Source organism: Ranitomeya imitator, chromosome 2 (assembly GCF_032444005.1).
Source record: "Ranitomeya imitator isolate aRanImi1 chromosome 2, aRanImi1.pri, whole genome shotgun sequence".
Taxonomy (NCBI): domain Eukaryota; kingdom Metazoa; phylum Chordata; class Amphibia; order Anura; family Dendrobatidae; genus Ranitomeya; species Ranitomeya imitator.
The window spans coordinates 805,654,932-805,668,468 of NC_091283.1; the positions used below are offsets into that span (position 1 = coordinate 805,654,932).

At 42.2% G+C, this 13,537-nt stretch overlaps 1 protein-coding gene across 9 annotated transcripts in view; it reads right to left on the reverse strand.

Annotated features, from left to right (window-relative positions):
* The window catches only part of BLNK (B cell linker), a 271,319-nt gene that overhangs the window by 180,359 nt on the left and 77,423 nt on the right, over positions 1-13,537 (reverse strand). The window contains exon 1 of one of the 9 annotated variants that reach the window (XM_069753816.1): positions 9,604-9,753. The exons of 6 other annotated variants lie outside the window; for them this stretch is intronic. In XM_069753816.1, the coding sequence (XP_069609917.1) occupies positions 9,604-9,638 (35 nt within the window). In that variant the 5' untranslated portion in view covers positions 9,639-9,753. Of the gene's footprint in view, positions 1-9,603; positions 9,754-13,537 lie in introns of those variants that run through there. 2 more of the 9 variants (XM_069753819.1, XM_069753813.1) reach the window with 2 other exon arrangements.

The following is a 13,537-nucleotide window of genomic DNA, read 5'->3' on the forward strand; positions in this document are numbered from 1 at the left end:
CCAAAAGTCTCTTTGGCCTATATGAAAAGACCAATACTATTAAAGACGTGCAATAATTAGGGTCTCCCTTGGATCTTTTGCATTGGGGCTCAGGAGCTTCAAGTTACGCCACTGCCCAGCAGACTACAATGACTTATCAGGGGTCCACTGGTGTTCTGCCATTTTGATCTTGCTAATCTCTATATACGTTTTGGCAAAACTGCCATTGTAGCCTTTTACGCAAGTATGAACATGGCCTTTGAGATCTGTCAAATGAAAAAATAAGTACAGGGCCTTGGAACATTTAATTGTAGATGTCGATTTTCTGATGACAGAGATATAGCTGCTCGATTGTTCCAGCTGCAATATGACCAGAGACCACACGAAAACTATTTAACAAAAATACTGTGAAGTGAAATGATGGTTCCAAGTTTAATCCTATGACCTCATCTACATCTCAGGCGAAGATGAAGGGGCAAAGTAATTGGTTTAAATTACAGCTTGCCAGCGCAATCATTTTATGTTTAATTCTGTAAATGTATTTCTACCCTTCCGCTTGCTTTTATGAGCAGAAGCTGTTTGATGGCAGGATGACAACATAATAGTTCCCAAATAAATAAAATTAATGTAAAAGAAGAATGCAATTACACATCAAATATGGATTTTAAATTGTCATTTTCTATATTAACTCACTTGTAATCAGGTTAATATACCACTGGGGACAGTTTGCCCCTGAATATTACTGCCAATGGATATGACTAAAATGAGATGAATCCATCCAGTAGTCTTTGGCTCAAAAAAAGCTACCTCAACAGACTTGATGCTAGCCACTCTGTATAGCAGATTAGTGATTCGCGAGAATACTCGTTGCTCGGGTTTTCCAGAGCATGCTCCGGTGATCTCTGAGTATTTGTTAGTGCTTGGAAATTTAGTTTTGGTTGCCTCAGCTGCATGATTTACGGCTGCTGGACAGCCTGAATACATGTGGGAATTGCCTAACAAACAGACATTCCTCACAATTATTCAGCCTGTCTAGCAGCCGTAAATCATGCAGCTGCGGCGATGAAAACATTCTCCGAGCACTAACAAATATTCCGAGATCACTCGAGCTTGCTCGGGAAAACCGAGCAACGAGTATACTCGCTCATCACTATAGCAGATCCAAGAAGAACCTGGGGATTTACCCATTAACACCTACAGGGACCTGGATTTCCAATGGGGCCTCCTGAGTTGCATCAGCAGGGTGTTTGCTATCTGGAAGAGTGAGCCTGTGGCAAGGATGGTCAATCTGGCTTGGTCAATAACAGGTAGGACAAACCAAAGACAGAATCATGAGGCAAGAACATAGTAAGATAAATATCTGGGGTAAAATACAAGAAGGGATAATGGAAGAATCGTAGTCAGAGTCAAAAGCCGAGTCAGGTTCAGGAACTACACCAGAGCACAAGGAATAAACCAAGAAACAATTAGCAATTCACAGCAGGATATTGGGAGTTTAAATATGGTGTGGTACTGCTTCATTAGCCACAGCAGGGAGTTGAGTACTCCTGCTGAGCTGCAAAGTCAAACACACACTAGTTATGTATGATTGACTGGGTGGCACCGCAGGTAATGACCACACCAATATCTCTGGCTGGATAGAGCCACAACATCTACCCAGTCATCAGAGCCACTCACAGGTTGAATATGGTGATGTCTGGCAACAAAGCTTGATCTTGCGGGGCCTGGGTAAAGATTGAACAGGGGTATAATATAAATGGTGTTGGTGTCCTTCGGTATGGCTCTTTCCTCATGTGCAGGCATTGCAGGACCTTAGGTATCTATGGTTATGACAACTGTTATAGAGACAGTTAGTTTGCTGTATCCTTCGCTATGTCTCTTTCCTCATGTGCAGGGCATTGCAGGACCTTAGGTATCCATGGTTACGACTACTGTTATAGAGACAGTTAGTTAGCTGTATCTTTCACTATGTCTCTTTCCTCATGTGCAGGGCATTGCAGGATCTTAAGTATCTATGGTTATGACCACTGTTATAGTGACAGTTAGTTAGTTGTATGTTGTGAATTCTGTGGCAGAGCTCCCTCCTGTGGTCACAAGTGGTACTTCGGCTGATTCTCTCTGTGAGCTTCCGTTGGTGGAGGAAAGTGGTACTGCGGCTTCTGAGTTTCCTTCCTCAGGTGATGTGGTGAAGTCGTTAGGTGCTGCTCTATTTAACTCCACCTAGTGCTTTGATCCTGGCCTCCAGTCAATGTTCTAGTATTGGACCTGTTTCCTCCTGGATCGTTCCTGTGGCCTGCTGCTCTGCATAGCTAAGTTCCGCTTTGCTATTTTGTTTGCTGTTTTTTTCTGTCCAGCTTGTCTTTTTGTTTTTTCCTGCTTGCTGGAAGCTCTGGGACGCAGAGGGTGTACCTCCGTGCCGTTAGTTCGGTACGGAGGGTCTTTTTGCCTCCTTTGCGTGGTTTCTGTAGGGTTTTGTGTTGACCGCAAAGTTACCTTTCCTATCCTCGCTCTGTTCAGAAAGTCGGGCCTCACTTTGCTAAATCTATTTCATCTCTACGTTTGTCTTTTCATCTTAACTCACAGTCATTATATGTGGGGGCTGCCTTTTCCTTTGGGGTATTTCTCTAAGGCAAGGTAGGCTTATTTTCTATCTTCAGGCTAGCTAGTTTCTCAGGCTGTGCAGAGTTGCATAGGGAGCGTTAGGCGCAATCCACGGCTGCCTCTAAGTGTGGTTGGAGAGGATTAGGGATTGCGGTCAGCAGAGTTCCCACGTCTCAGAGCTCGTTCAATGTTTTTGGGTTATTGTCAGGTCACTGTATGTGCTCTGACCTCTATGTCCACTGTGGTACTGAATTACCTTATCATAACAGTACTGGAGGCCCAAAGTACTAATGATTCTCAATAGAGGGAAAAAAGAAGTTCTGAGACCATTTTTTTTTCTCTGCACTGTGTTTTGCCTTTTTTTTCCCCTAGACATTTGGGTGGTTCAGGACACAGGTGTAGCGATGGACATTAAAGGTCTGTCTTCATGTGTGGATCAGCTCACGGCAAGAGTACAAAATATTCAAGACTTTGTGGTTCAGAATTCTATGTTAGAACCGAGAATTCCTATTCCTGATTTGTTTTTTGGAGATAGAACTAAATTTCTGAGTTTCAAAAATAATTGTAAACTATTTCTGGCTTTGAAACCTCGCTCCTCTGGTGACCCAGTTCAACAAGTTAGGATCATTATTTCTTTTTTACGTGGCGACCCTCAGGACTGGGCATTTTCTCTTGCGTCAGGAGATCCTGCATTAAGTAATATCGATGCGTTTTTCCTGGCTCTCGGATTGCTGTACGATGAACCTAATTCAGTGGATCAGGCAGAGAAAAATTTGCTGGCTCTGTGTCAGGGTCAGGATGAGATAGAGGTATATTGTCAGAAATTTAGAAAGTGGTCCGTACTCACTCAATGGAATGAAGGTGCGCTCGCAGCTATTTTCAGAAAGGGTCTCTCTGAAGCCCTTAAGGATGTCATGGTGGGATTTCCTATGCCTGCTGGTCTGAATGAGTCTATGTCTTTGGCCATTCAGATCGGTCGACGCTTGCGTGAGCGTAAATCTGTGCACCATTTGGCGGTATTACCTGAACTTAAACCTGAGCCTATGCAGTGCGATAGGACTTTGACCAGAGTTGAACGGCAAGAACACAGACGTCTGAATGGGCTGTGTTTCTACTGTGGTGATTCCACTCATGCTATCTCTGATTGTCCTAAGCGCACTAAGCGGTTCGCTAGGTCTGCCACCATTGGTACGGTACAGTCAAAATTTCTTCTGTCCGTTACCTTGATCTGCTCTTTGTCATCGTATTCTGTCATGGCATTTGTGGATTCAGGCGCTGCCCTGAATTTGATGGACTTGGAGTATGCTAGGCGTTGTGGGTTTTTCTTGGAGCCCTTGCAGTGTCCTATTCCATTGAGAGGAATTGATGCTACGCCTTTGGCCAAGAATAAGCCTCAGTACTGGACCCAGCTGACCATGTGCATGGCTCCTGCACATCAGGAGGTTATTCGCTTTCTGGTGTTGCATAATGTGCATGATGTGGTCGTTTTGGGGTTGCCATGGCTACAAGTCCATAATCCAGTATTAGATTGGAAATCCATGTCTGTGTCCAGCTGGGGTTGTCAGGGGGTACATGGTGATGTCCCATTTCTGACTATTTCGTCATCCACCCCTTCTGAGGTTCCAGAGTTCTTGTCTGATTACCGGGATGTATTTGATGAGCCCAAGTCCGATACCCTACCTCCGCATAGGGATTGTGATTGTGCTATCGATTTGATTCCTGGTAGTAAATTCCCAAAAGGTTGACTGTTTAATTTATCTGTGCCTGAGCACGCCGCTATGCAGAGTTATGTGAAGGAGTCCTTGGAGAAGGGGCATATTCGCCCGTCATCGTCGCCATTAGGAGCAGGGTTCTTTTTTGTAGCCAAGAAGGATGGTTCGCTGAGACCTTGTATAGATTACCGCCTTCTAAATAAGATCACGGTTAAATTTCAGTACCCCTTGCCGTTGTTATCTGATTTGTTTGCTCGGATTAAGGGGGCTAGTTGGTTCACCAAGATAGATCTTCGTGGTGCGTATAATCTTGTGTGTATTAAGCGAGGCGATGAATGGAAAACTGCATTTAATACGCCCAAGGGCCATTTTGAGTATCTAGTAATGCCATTCGGACTTGCCAATGCTCCATCAGTGTTTCAGTCCTTTATGCATGACATCTTCCGAGAGTACCTGGATAAATTCCTGATTGTGTACTTGGATGACATTTTGATCTTCTCGGATGATTGGGAGTCTCATGTGAAGCAGGTCAGAACGGTGTTTCAGGTCCTGCGTGCTAATTCTTTGTTTGTGAAGGGATCAAAGTGTCTCTTTGGTGTTCAGAAGGTTTCATTTTTGGGGTTCATCTTTTCCCCTTCTACTATCGAGATGGACCCTGTTAAGGTCCAAGCCATTCATGATTGGACTCAGCCGACATCTCTGAAAAGTCTGCAAAAGTTCCTGGGCTTTGCTAATTTTTATCGTCGCTTCATCTGCAATTTTTCTAGTATTGCTAAACCATTGACCGATTTGACCAAGAAGGGTGCTGATGTGGTCATTTGGTCTTCTGCTGCTGTGAAGCTTTTCAAGAGTTGAAGCGTCGTTTTTCTTCTGCCCCTGTGTTGTGTCAACCAGATGTTTCGCTTCCATTCCAGGTCGAGGTTGATGCTTCTGAGATTGGAGCAGGGGCTGTTTTGTCGCAGAGAAGTTCTGATTGCTCGGTGATGAAACCATGCGCCTTCTTTTCCAGGAAGTTTTCGCCTGCTGAGCGAAATTATGATGTGGGCAATCGAGAGTTGCTGGCCATGAAGTGGGCATTCGAGGAGTGGCGTCATTGGCTTGAAGGAGCTAAGCATCGCGTGGTGGTCTTGACTGATCATAAGAACTTGACTTATCTCGAGTCTGCCAAGCGGTTGAATCCTAGACAGGCTCGTTGGTCGCTGTTTTTTGCCCGTTTTGACTTTGTGATTTCGTACCTTCCGGGTTCTAAAAATGTGAAGGCGGATGCTCTGTCTAGGAGTTTTGTGCCCGACTCTCCGGGTTTATCTGAGCCGGCGGGTATCCTCAAAGAGGGAGTAATTGTGTCTGCCATCTCCCCTGATTTGCGGCGGGTGCTGCAAAAATTTCAGGCTAATAAACCTGATCGTTGCCCAGCGGAGAAACTGTTTGTCCCTGATAGGTGGACGAATAAAGTTATCTCTGAGGTTCATTGTTCGGTGTTGGCTGGTCATCCTGGAATCTTTGGTACCAGAGAGTTAGTGGCTAGATCCTTTTGGTGGCCATCTCTGTCGCGGGATGTGCGTTCTTTTGTGCAGTCCTGTGGGATTTGTGCTCGGGCTAAGCCCTGCTGTTCTCGTGCCAGTGGGTTGCTTTTGCCCTTGCCGGTCCCGAAGAGGCCTTGGACACATATCTCTATGGATTTTATTTCAGATCTTCCCGTCTCTCAAAAGATGCCAGTCATTTGGGTGGTCTGTGATCGCTTCTCTAAGATGGTCCATTTGGTACCCTTGTCTAAATTACCTTCCTCCTCTGATTTGGTGCCATTGTTCTTCCAGCATGTGGTTCGTTTACATTGCATTCCAGAGAATATCGTTTCTGACAGAGGTTCCCAGTTTGTTTCGAGGTTTTGGCCAGCCTTTTGTGGTAGGATGGGCATTGACTTGTCTTTTTCCTCGGCTTTCCATCCTCAGACTAATGGCCAGACCGAACGAACCAATCAGACCTTGGAAACATATCTGAGATGCTTTGTTTCTGCTGATCAGAATGACTGGGTGTCCTTTTTGCCTTTGGCTGAGTTCGCCCTTAATAATCGGGCCAGCTCGGCTACCTTGGTTTCGCCGTTTTTCTGCAACTCTGGTTTCCATCCTCGTTTCTCTTCAGGGCAGGTTGAGTCTTCGGACTGTCCTGGTGTGGATACTGTGGTGGACAGGTTGCAGCAGATTTGGACTCATGTAGTGGACAATTTGACCTTGTCCCAGGAGAAGGCTCAACGTTTCGCTAATCGCAGACGCTGTGTGGGTCCCCGACTTCGTGTTGGGGATTTGGTTTGGTTATCTTCTCGTCATATTCCTATGAAGGTTTCCTCTCCTAAGTTTAAACCTCGTTTCATTGGTCCGTATAGGATTTCTGAGGTTCTTAATCCTGTGTCTTTTCGTCTGTCCCTTCCAGATTCTTTTTCCATACATAACGTATTCCATAGGTCATTGTTGCGGAGATACGTGGCACCTATGGTTCCATCTGTTGATCCTCCTGCCCCGGTTTTGGTGGAGGGGGAGTTGGAGTATATTGTGGAGAAGATTTTGGATTCTCGTGTTTCAAGACGGAAACTCCAGTATCTGGTTAAGTGGAAGGGTTATGCTCAGGAAGATAATTCCTGGGTCTTTGCCTCTGATGTCCATGCTCCCGATCTGGTTCGTGCCTTTCATATGGCTCATCCTGGTCGTCCTGGGGGCTCTGGTGAGGGTTCGGTGACCCCTCCTCAAGGGGGGGGTACTGTTGTGAATTCTGTGGCAGAGCTCCCTCCTGTGGTCACAAGTGGTACTTCGGCTGATTCTCTCTGTGAGCTTCCGTTGGTGGAGGAAAGTGGTACTGCGGCTTCTGAGTTTCCTTCCTCAGGTGATGTGGTGAAGTCGTTAGGTGCTGCTCTATTTAACTCCACCTAGTGCTTTGATCCTGGCCTCCAGTCAATGTTCTAGTATTGGACCTGTTTCCTCCTGGATCGTTCCTGTGGCCTGCTGCTCTGCATAGCTAAGTTCCGCTTTGCTATTTTGTTTGCTGTTTTTTTCTGTCCAGCTTGTCTTTTTGTTTTTTCCTGCTTGCTGGAAGCTCTGGGACGCAGAGGGTGTACCTCCGTGCCGTTAGTTCGGTACGGAGGGTCTTTTTGCCTCCTTTGCGTGGTTTTTGTAGGGTTTTGTGTTGACCGCAAAGTTACCTTTCCTATCCTCGCTCTGTTCAGAAAGTCGGGCCTCACTTTGCTAAATCTATTTCATCTCTACGTTTGTCTTTTCATCTTAACTCACAGTCATTATATGTGGGGGCTGCCTTTTCCTTTGGGGTATTTCTCTGAGGCAAGGTAGGCTTATTTTCTATCTTCAGGCTAGCTAGTTTCTCAGGCTGTGCAGAGTTGCATAGGGAGCGTTAGGCGCAATCCACGGCTGCCTCTAGTGTGGTTGGAGAGGATTAGGGATTGCGGTCAGCAGAGTTCCCACGTCTCAGAGCTCGTTCAATGTTTTTGGGTTATTGTCAGGTCACTGTATGTGCTCTGACCTCTATGTCCATTGTGATACTGAATTACCTTATCATAACAGTTGTATCCTTTGCTATGTCTCTTTCCAGTTGTGCAGGCATTGCAGGTTCTTAGGTATCCATGGTTACGACCACTGTTATAGTGACAGTTAGTAGCTGTATCTTTCACTATATCTCTTTCCTCATGTGCAGGGCATTGCAGGATCTTAAGTATCTATGGTTATGACCACTGTTATAGTGACAGTTAGTTAGTTGTATCCTTTGGTATGTCTCTTTCCAGTTGTGCAGGCATTGCACGATCTTAGGTATCCATGGTTATGACCACTGTAATAGTGACAGTTAGTTAGTTGTATCCTTTGCTATGTCTCTTTCCAGTTGTGCAGGCATTGCACGATCTTAGGTATCCATGGTTATGACCACCGTTATAGTGACAGTTAGATGTAACTTTTGGAGCATGGATACCTAAGGCCCTGCAATGTCCTGCACATGAGGAAAGAGGCATAGTGAATCAGAAAAACTATACTACACTTCTAATTGGAGGTATGTGCTAATATTATTATTATTACACCTACTACATATTGGGATAGGATCTTGGAGATGGGAATACCCCTTTAAGACTACCTTCAACCTTATAACTATGAAACTATGGCTAAAGAATTTTCACATCAGACAATCATCAGAATAATAAAGTATTGAGAGACAGGAAGAATTGGAAAACCTGTTCAGATCTTAGTCAAATTAACCATTATTCTCCCTCCCTAAAGATTATTGATTTTAATCAACTCGAATTTGGTATACACACTGTACAAAATGAATGAACGCACTGAGTGAAGAGACTCTCCCACATATAGAGAATGACTAGAGCAACATGCGCTACCTAGGGTCCATAAATGCAGGGAACATTCTTTGATACCTTGGTCACCAGCGCTTATAGCACCTTTTGGATTAGAACATTAATGTGAATTTATACTGCAAGATCATTGTGAATGAGCGTTCATAAGAACACTTATTTCTGAATAGTCGTGCAATCAATAATATGGTAGCTTTAGAAGCAGCTGATTGACATTGCATGCTGTTATTTAGTTTGTGACCTACAAGTACATCCAGATCCTTCTCTACAAGTGACTCTCCTAGTTTTACTCACCATAGAATATATGGTGCCCTCATGGTATTAGTGCCCAGATGCAAGACTTTACATTTATTGATAATTAATCTTATCTGTCAAGTGGATGCCTAAACAATAAGTTTGTACAAATCAGCTTGTTACTTATAACGCTCTCCCATAGACTGCACAATACTGCATAGCCTGTGTCATCCATAAAAATAGAAACAACACTATTAATCCAGTCTTTTATATAATTAATAAATAATTAATAATAGAAGACCCATCACTGAACCCTTCCGGTAAACCAGTTACAACCAGAGACCAATCGGAATAGCAGTCATTTACCATAACTCTGTCTGCGGGCTTGTCTACTCTCTTGTGAAGTATTACATTTTAGTTTTAGAGCAACCCCTTTCATTTCTAAGAATTGAAGAAATGGGGTATATAACTAAAGAAGATGTCTCCAAAGAGTGGGTGGGAGTTGTAGATTTGGATCCGCTGGAGGACCACCATCCTAAGAGTATCCTTATGCATATTGTTCACTGTATAGCAGATTTATGTGTAAGTACAAGATGCTACCGCCACTTTTTAACTACTGGTAATGTAATAATCAGATACTCTGGCATAGTAAAAAGATAGATATGTTAAAAAATACACTAAGTTCAAGGAAACCAAAGCTATGCATATCTATAGTAGACATACCATGAAGACTTTTCTTTGACTTGACCTTTGCGCATTATCTTTCTGTTCTTCCTATGCTGATATTCATCAGCTGAGAGGTGTAATATCTCAGTGTTGCCGATCCCGCTGCACTATGATCCTCTCTCCACAGTCACAAACAAAAGATTATTTGCCCGATCTAGTTCATCAATTTGTAACTAGAAGCAGCCAAACTTTGCTTCATACTTCCTCATTTTTGTACGTTAATGATTACTTACAGCAAAGTTAATCCTAATCGTTAATGCAGCCTTTGTACAATTGTCCATTAGTTTTTTTTCAACAGATTTCAGCTTCGGTCATAAATGTAACTTCATTGTGCTTAGTGAATGTTGATATTGGAGCTATCCCTAAAGTCATCCATAATATTAGATAGAAGATGGACAATTTTTACTTCTTGTGTGAAAATATTGTTTTTTTCAACAACTAGATATCTTTTAAAAGAGTTGGTTGGATGTGATAAGATGGGGTTATGGGTTATTTGTCTTTTACAGTGGTTTGGGCTGATCTCAATGGATTTTGGAAAAGGCAAAATAGGTTGACTTCCTGCGCTTTTCAATCTTGGTAAATCTCCACTACCACAAGAAAATGTGTTTTTCTTTTAATTTCATTAATACCATTGAAAAAAGGAATTTATGGGAAAAGCTGCCATGAATGGTACCATGGTGTCTACTAGATGTGTAACTATGTGCCTGCTTTAGTAATTCGTGGTGATGCTAAAGAAGCACTCCTCCTCCTCCCATTAAAATTTTTATCCTCTTAATATATTGCAATCATTATATTATATAGCACTGTGCACTTACAACTGCTCATTTTGCCTTTCTACCCACACAATTATTTTCTTTTCTCTATGTAGAAACAGGAAGTCTGTTGTCCCTTCATGAGTCATCCCCCTCTTCAACTCCTGATCCAGCTGCTTGCCTCCTCCCCCTGTCAGGGACTTTTGCAGTAATGATTTATTCAGGGAAAATTGACCTCCTGTTTCTACATAGAGCTTAGAAGGACTCAAACTAGTCAATATTTAACCCCTTTCTGACAGAATAGTACATCCGATGGCAGATACCCTGCTTTGATGAAGGTTCCGGCGGTAAGCCCGCATCAAAGCCGGGACATGTCAGCTGTTCTGTACAGCTGACAAGTGCCCGCAATAGCGGCGGGTGGACTCCCGATCCAAAATGAATTTGAATTAAAATGCAATAACAGGCGATCATTTCTGCATCAAAATGGTATCATTAAAAATGTCTGCTCAGCGAGCAAAAAATAAGGCCTCACCCGACTCAAGATCCCAAAAAATGGAGACGCTATGGGTCTCGGAAAATTGCGCACTTTTTTTTAAGCAAATTTTGGAATTCTTTTTCACCACTTAGATAAAAAAGAACCTAGACATGTTTGGTTTCTACAAACTTGTAATGACCTGGAGAATCATAATGGCAGGTCAGTTTTAGCATTTAGTGAACCTAAAAAAAAAAAAAAGCCAAACAAAAAACAATTTTGGAATTTTTTTCCTGTGTTCTAGTAAACGACAAGGTAAAACCATTCAAAAGAACAACTCCTGCCGCAAAAATAAGCCCTCACATTGCCATATTGATGGAAACATAAAAAAAGTTATGGCTCTGGGAAGGAGGAGAGCGAAAAACGAAAACGCAAAACTGAAAAAAGCTCCAGGGGTTACTCATGTGATGTCATAGACCCAATGGAAAAGAGAAAAATTAGTTGGGTTGAAGGGCAAAATGAGCAATTGTAAGTACACAGTGATGCTTTTTTAACTTTAGGTGGTAATACTGCCTGATGGCCATATGAAAATACATATAAGACAAGGGTTACAGGTGTAGAAAAGGTACTAGGTAGTTTACAGTAGGGTACTCTTATCTGCTGGTATACTCCTACAAAATGATGAGTATGTGTAGCCTATATTTACCACTTTTTGGAGCTTGGCATATGGGAGGACTCTGAATGACAATGTCTTCCAGCCAGCATCTCCGCTATGTCCATGCCATCTGAATATACATGTGGATGCGAGGGCTATGGAACCATCTTGAGGTTTGTTATGATTTATACCAGTGTTTTTCAAACTCCTGTCCTCATTGCCCCCAACATGTCATGTTTTCAGGATTTCCTTAGTATTGCACAGGTGATGGAATTATTATTAAGGCATTAGAAATTGCCACTGTGTAGTCTTAAGGAAATCTGGAAAACATGATGTGTTGGGGGCTATCAGGATGGGGTTTGGGAAACACTGGTTTATACCCTAAACTTCCTGCCAAATCTCCCCCTTTGCCACTAGACTACATTTACCAATAGACAGAGCTGTATTTGTTCCACAGTTCACCAACGTCCACCCTTTGTGCACACCCACTCTACCTACAAAGCACCATCCTGAGACTCTTATGCAGTCTAAAGATGGATAAGTCGCTGTACACATATGGTCTCCTTCCTAACATTGCTCCCGCTTCACCTAGTATGTGCCGTCCTGAGACTCTCTTGCAGTCAGCCATGCTAAGGTTGATGAGACTTGCACCACAGAAGTTCAGTGTACTGCAGTGGAACAATAAATGATATAAAATATTCATTTATTAAAATGCAATTTAGCACTATGGAGCACTCAACACTAGTGCCTCTCACCATAGTTGCTAGTTCTTAAAATTACTGTTCTGTGAAGCCTGCAATGTATCTGAACTCTCCCTACTCTTCTTTGCTCTTTGTACACATCACCAGTCACTGCAAACTTGCCAAGAATTTTAGGTCACACCCCCATGACATAATCATTCAGGACACACTGCAGAGCTAATGGATGAGTCATTCAAAGCACAGACTAAAAATCTTTGCACTCTGTGCTTTAACTAGAGAAAATAAGGAGCTACAGGTCACATGACCATGAAACAGAGTTGAATTTTAATAACAATGTAATTATGAAGTTTATTCATTTTTCACAATCTTTCTACTGCTCTAATAATCTGTGTGTCAGGAAAACCACTTTAAACAAGCGAAACCATATTTTCGCAGACAAAAAAAAGTCAAATAAATGTAACAAAAAAAGGCAATGTGTTGAAGTTAAAAAGTGGCCAAAACTCCTGGATGTCGACCCCAGGTGTAAGTTGCTCCTTGATATGTGAACTTGGCATTTCATTATATCATGGTCTTTGTAAGATCTGTCTGTTTTGTAGCCATTTCTCTATTTCTGGTTTTCCTCTGTTGGGCTTTCTATGGACATTGTTTTGGTGAGTCATAGTTCTTTAGGACTAACTTGTGACATACTTTTGATCTCTTTGATAATATTACTGAAGATTTAGAAATAAAGTAAAGAAAAAAGTTTAAAGCAGGACCACACTGTAAATGATAAATGCTTCTGTGGGATATTCACTACAGGTGATGGTCAGTTATATATATATATATATATATATATATATATATATATATACATATATATATATATATATATATATATATACACACAGTATATATATATGTATACACAGTATATATATATATATATATATATATATATATATATATACAGTGGGGCAAAAAAGTATTTAGTCAGTCAGCAATAGTGCAAGTAACACCACTTAAAAAGATGAGAGGCGTCTGTAATTTACATCATAGGTAGACCTCAACTATGGGAGACAAACTGAGAAAAAAAAATCCAGAAAATCACATTGTCTGTTTTTTTAACATTTTATTTGCATTTTATGGTGGAAAATAAGTATTTGGTCAGAAACAAACAATCAAGATTTCTGGCTCTCACAGACCTGTAACTTCTTCTTTAAGAGTCTCCTCTTTCCTCCACTCATTACCTGTAGTAATGGCACCTGTTTAAACTTGTTATCAGTTTAAAAAGACACCTGTGCACACCCTCAAACAGTCTGACTCCAAACTCCACTATGGTGAAGACCAAAGAGCTGTCAAAGGACACCAGAAA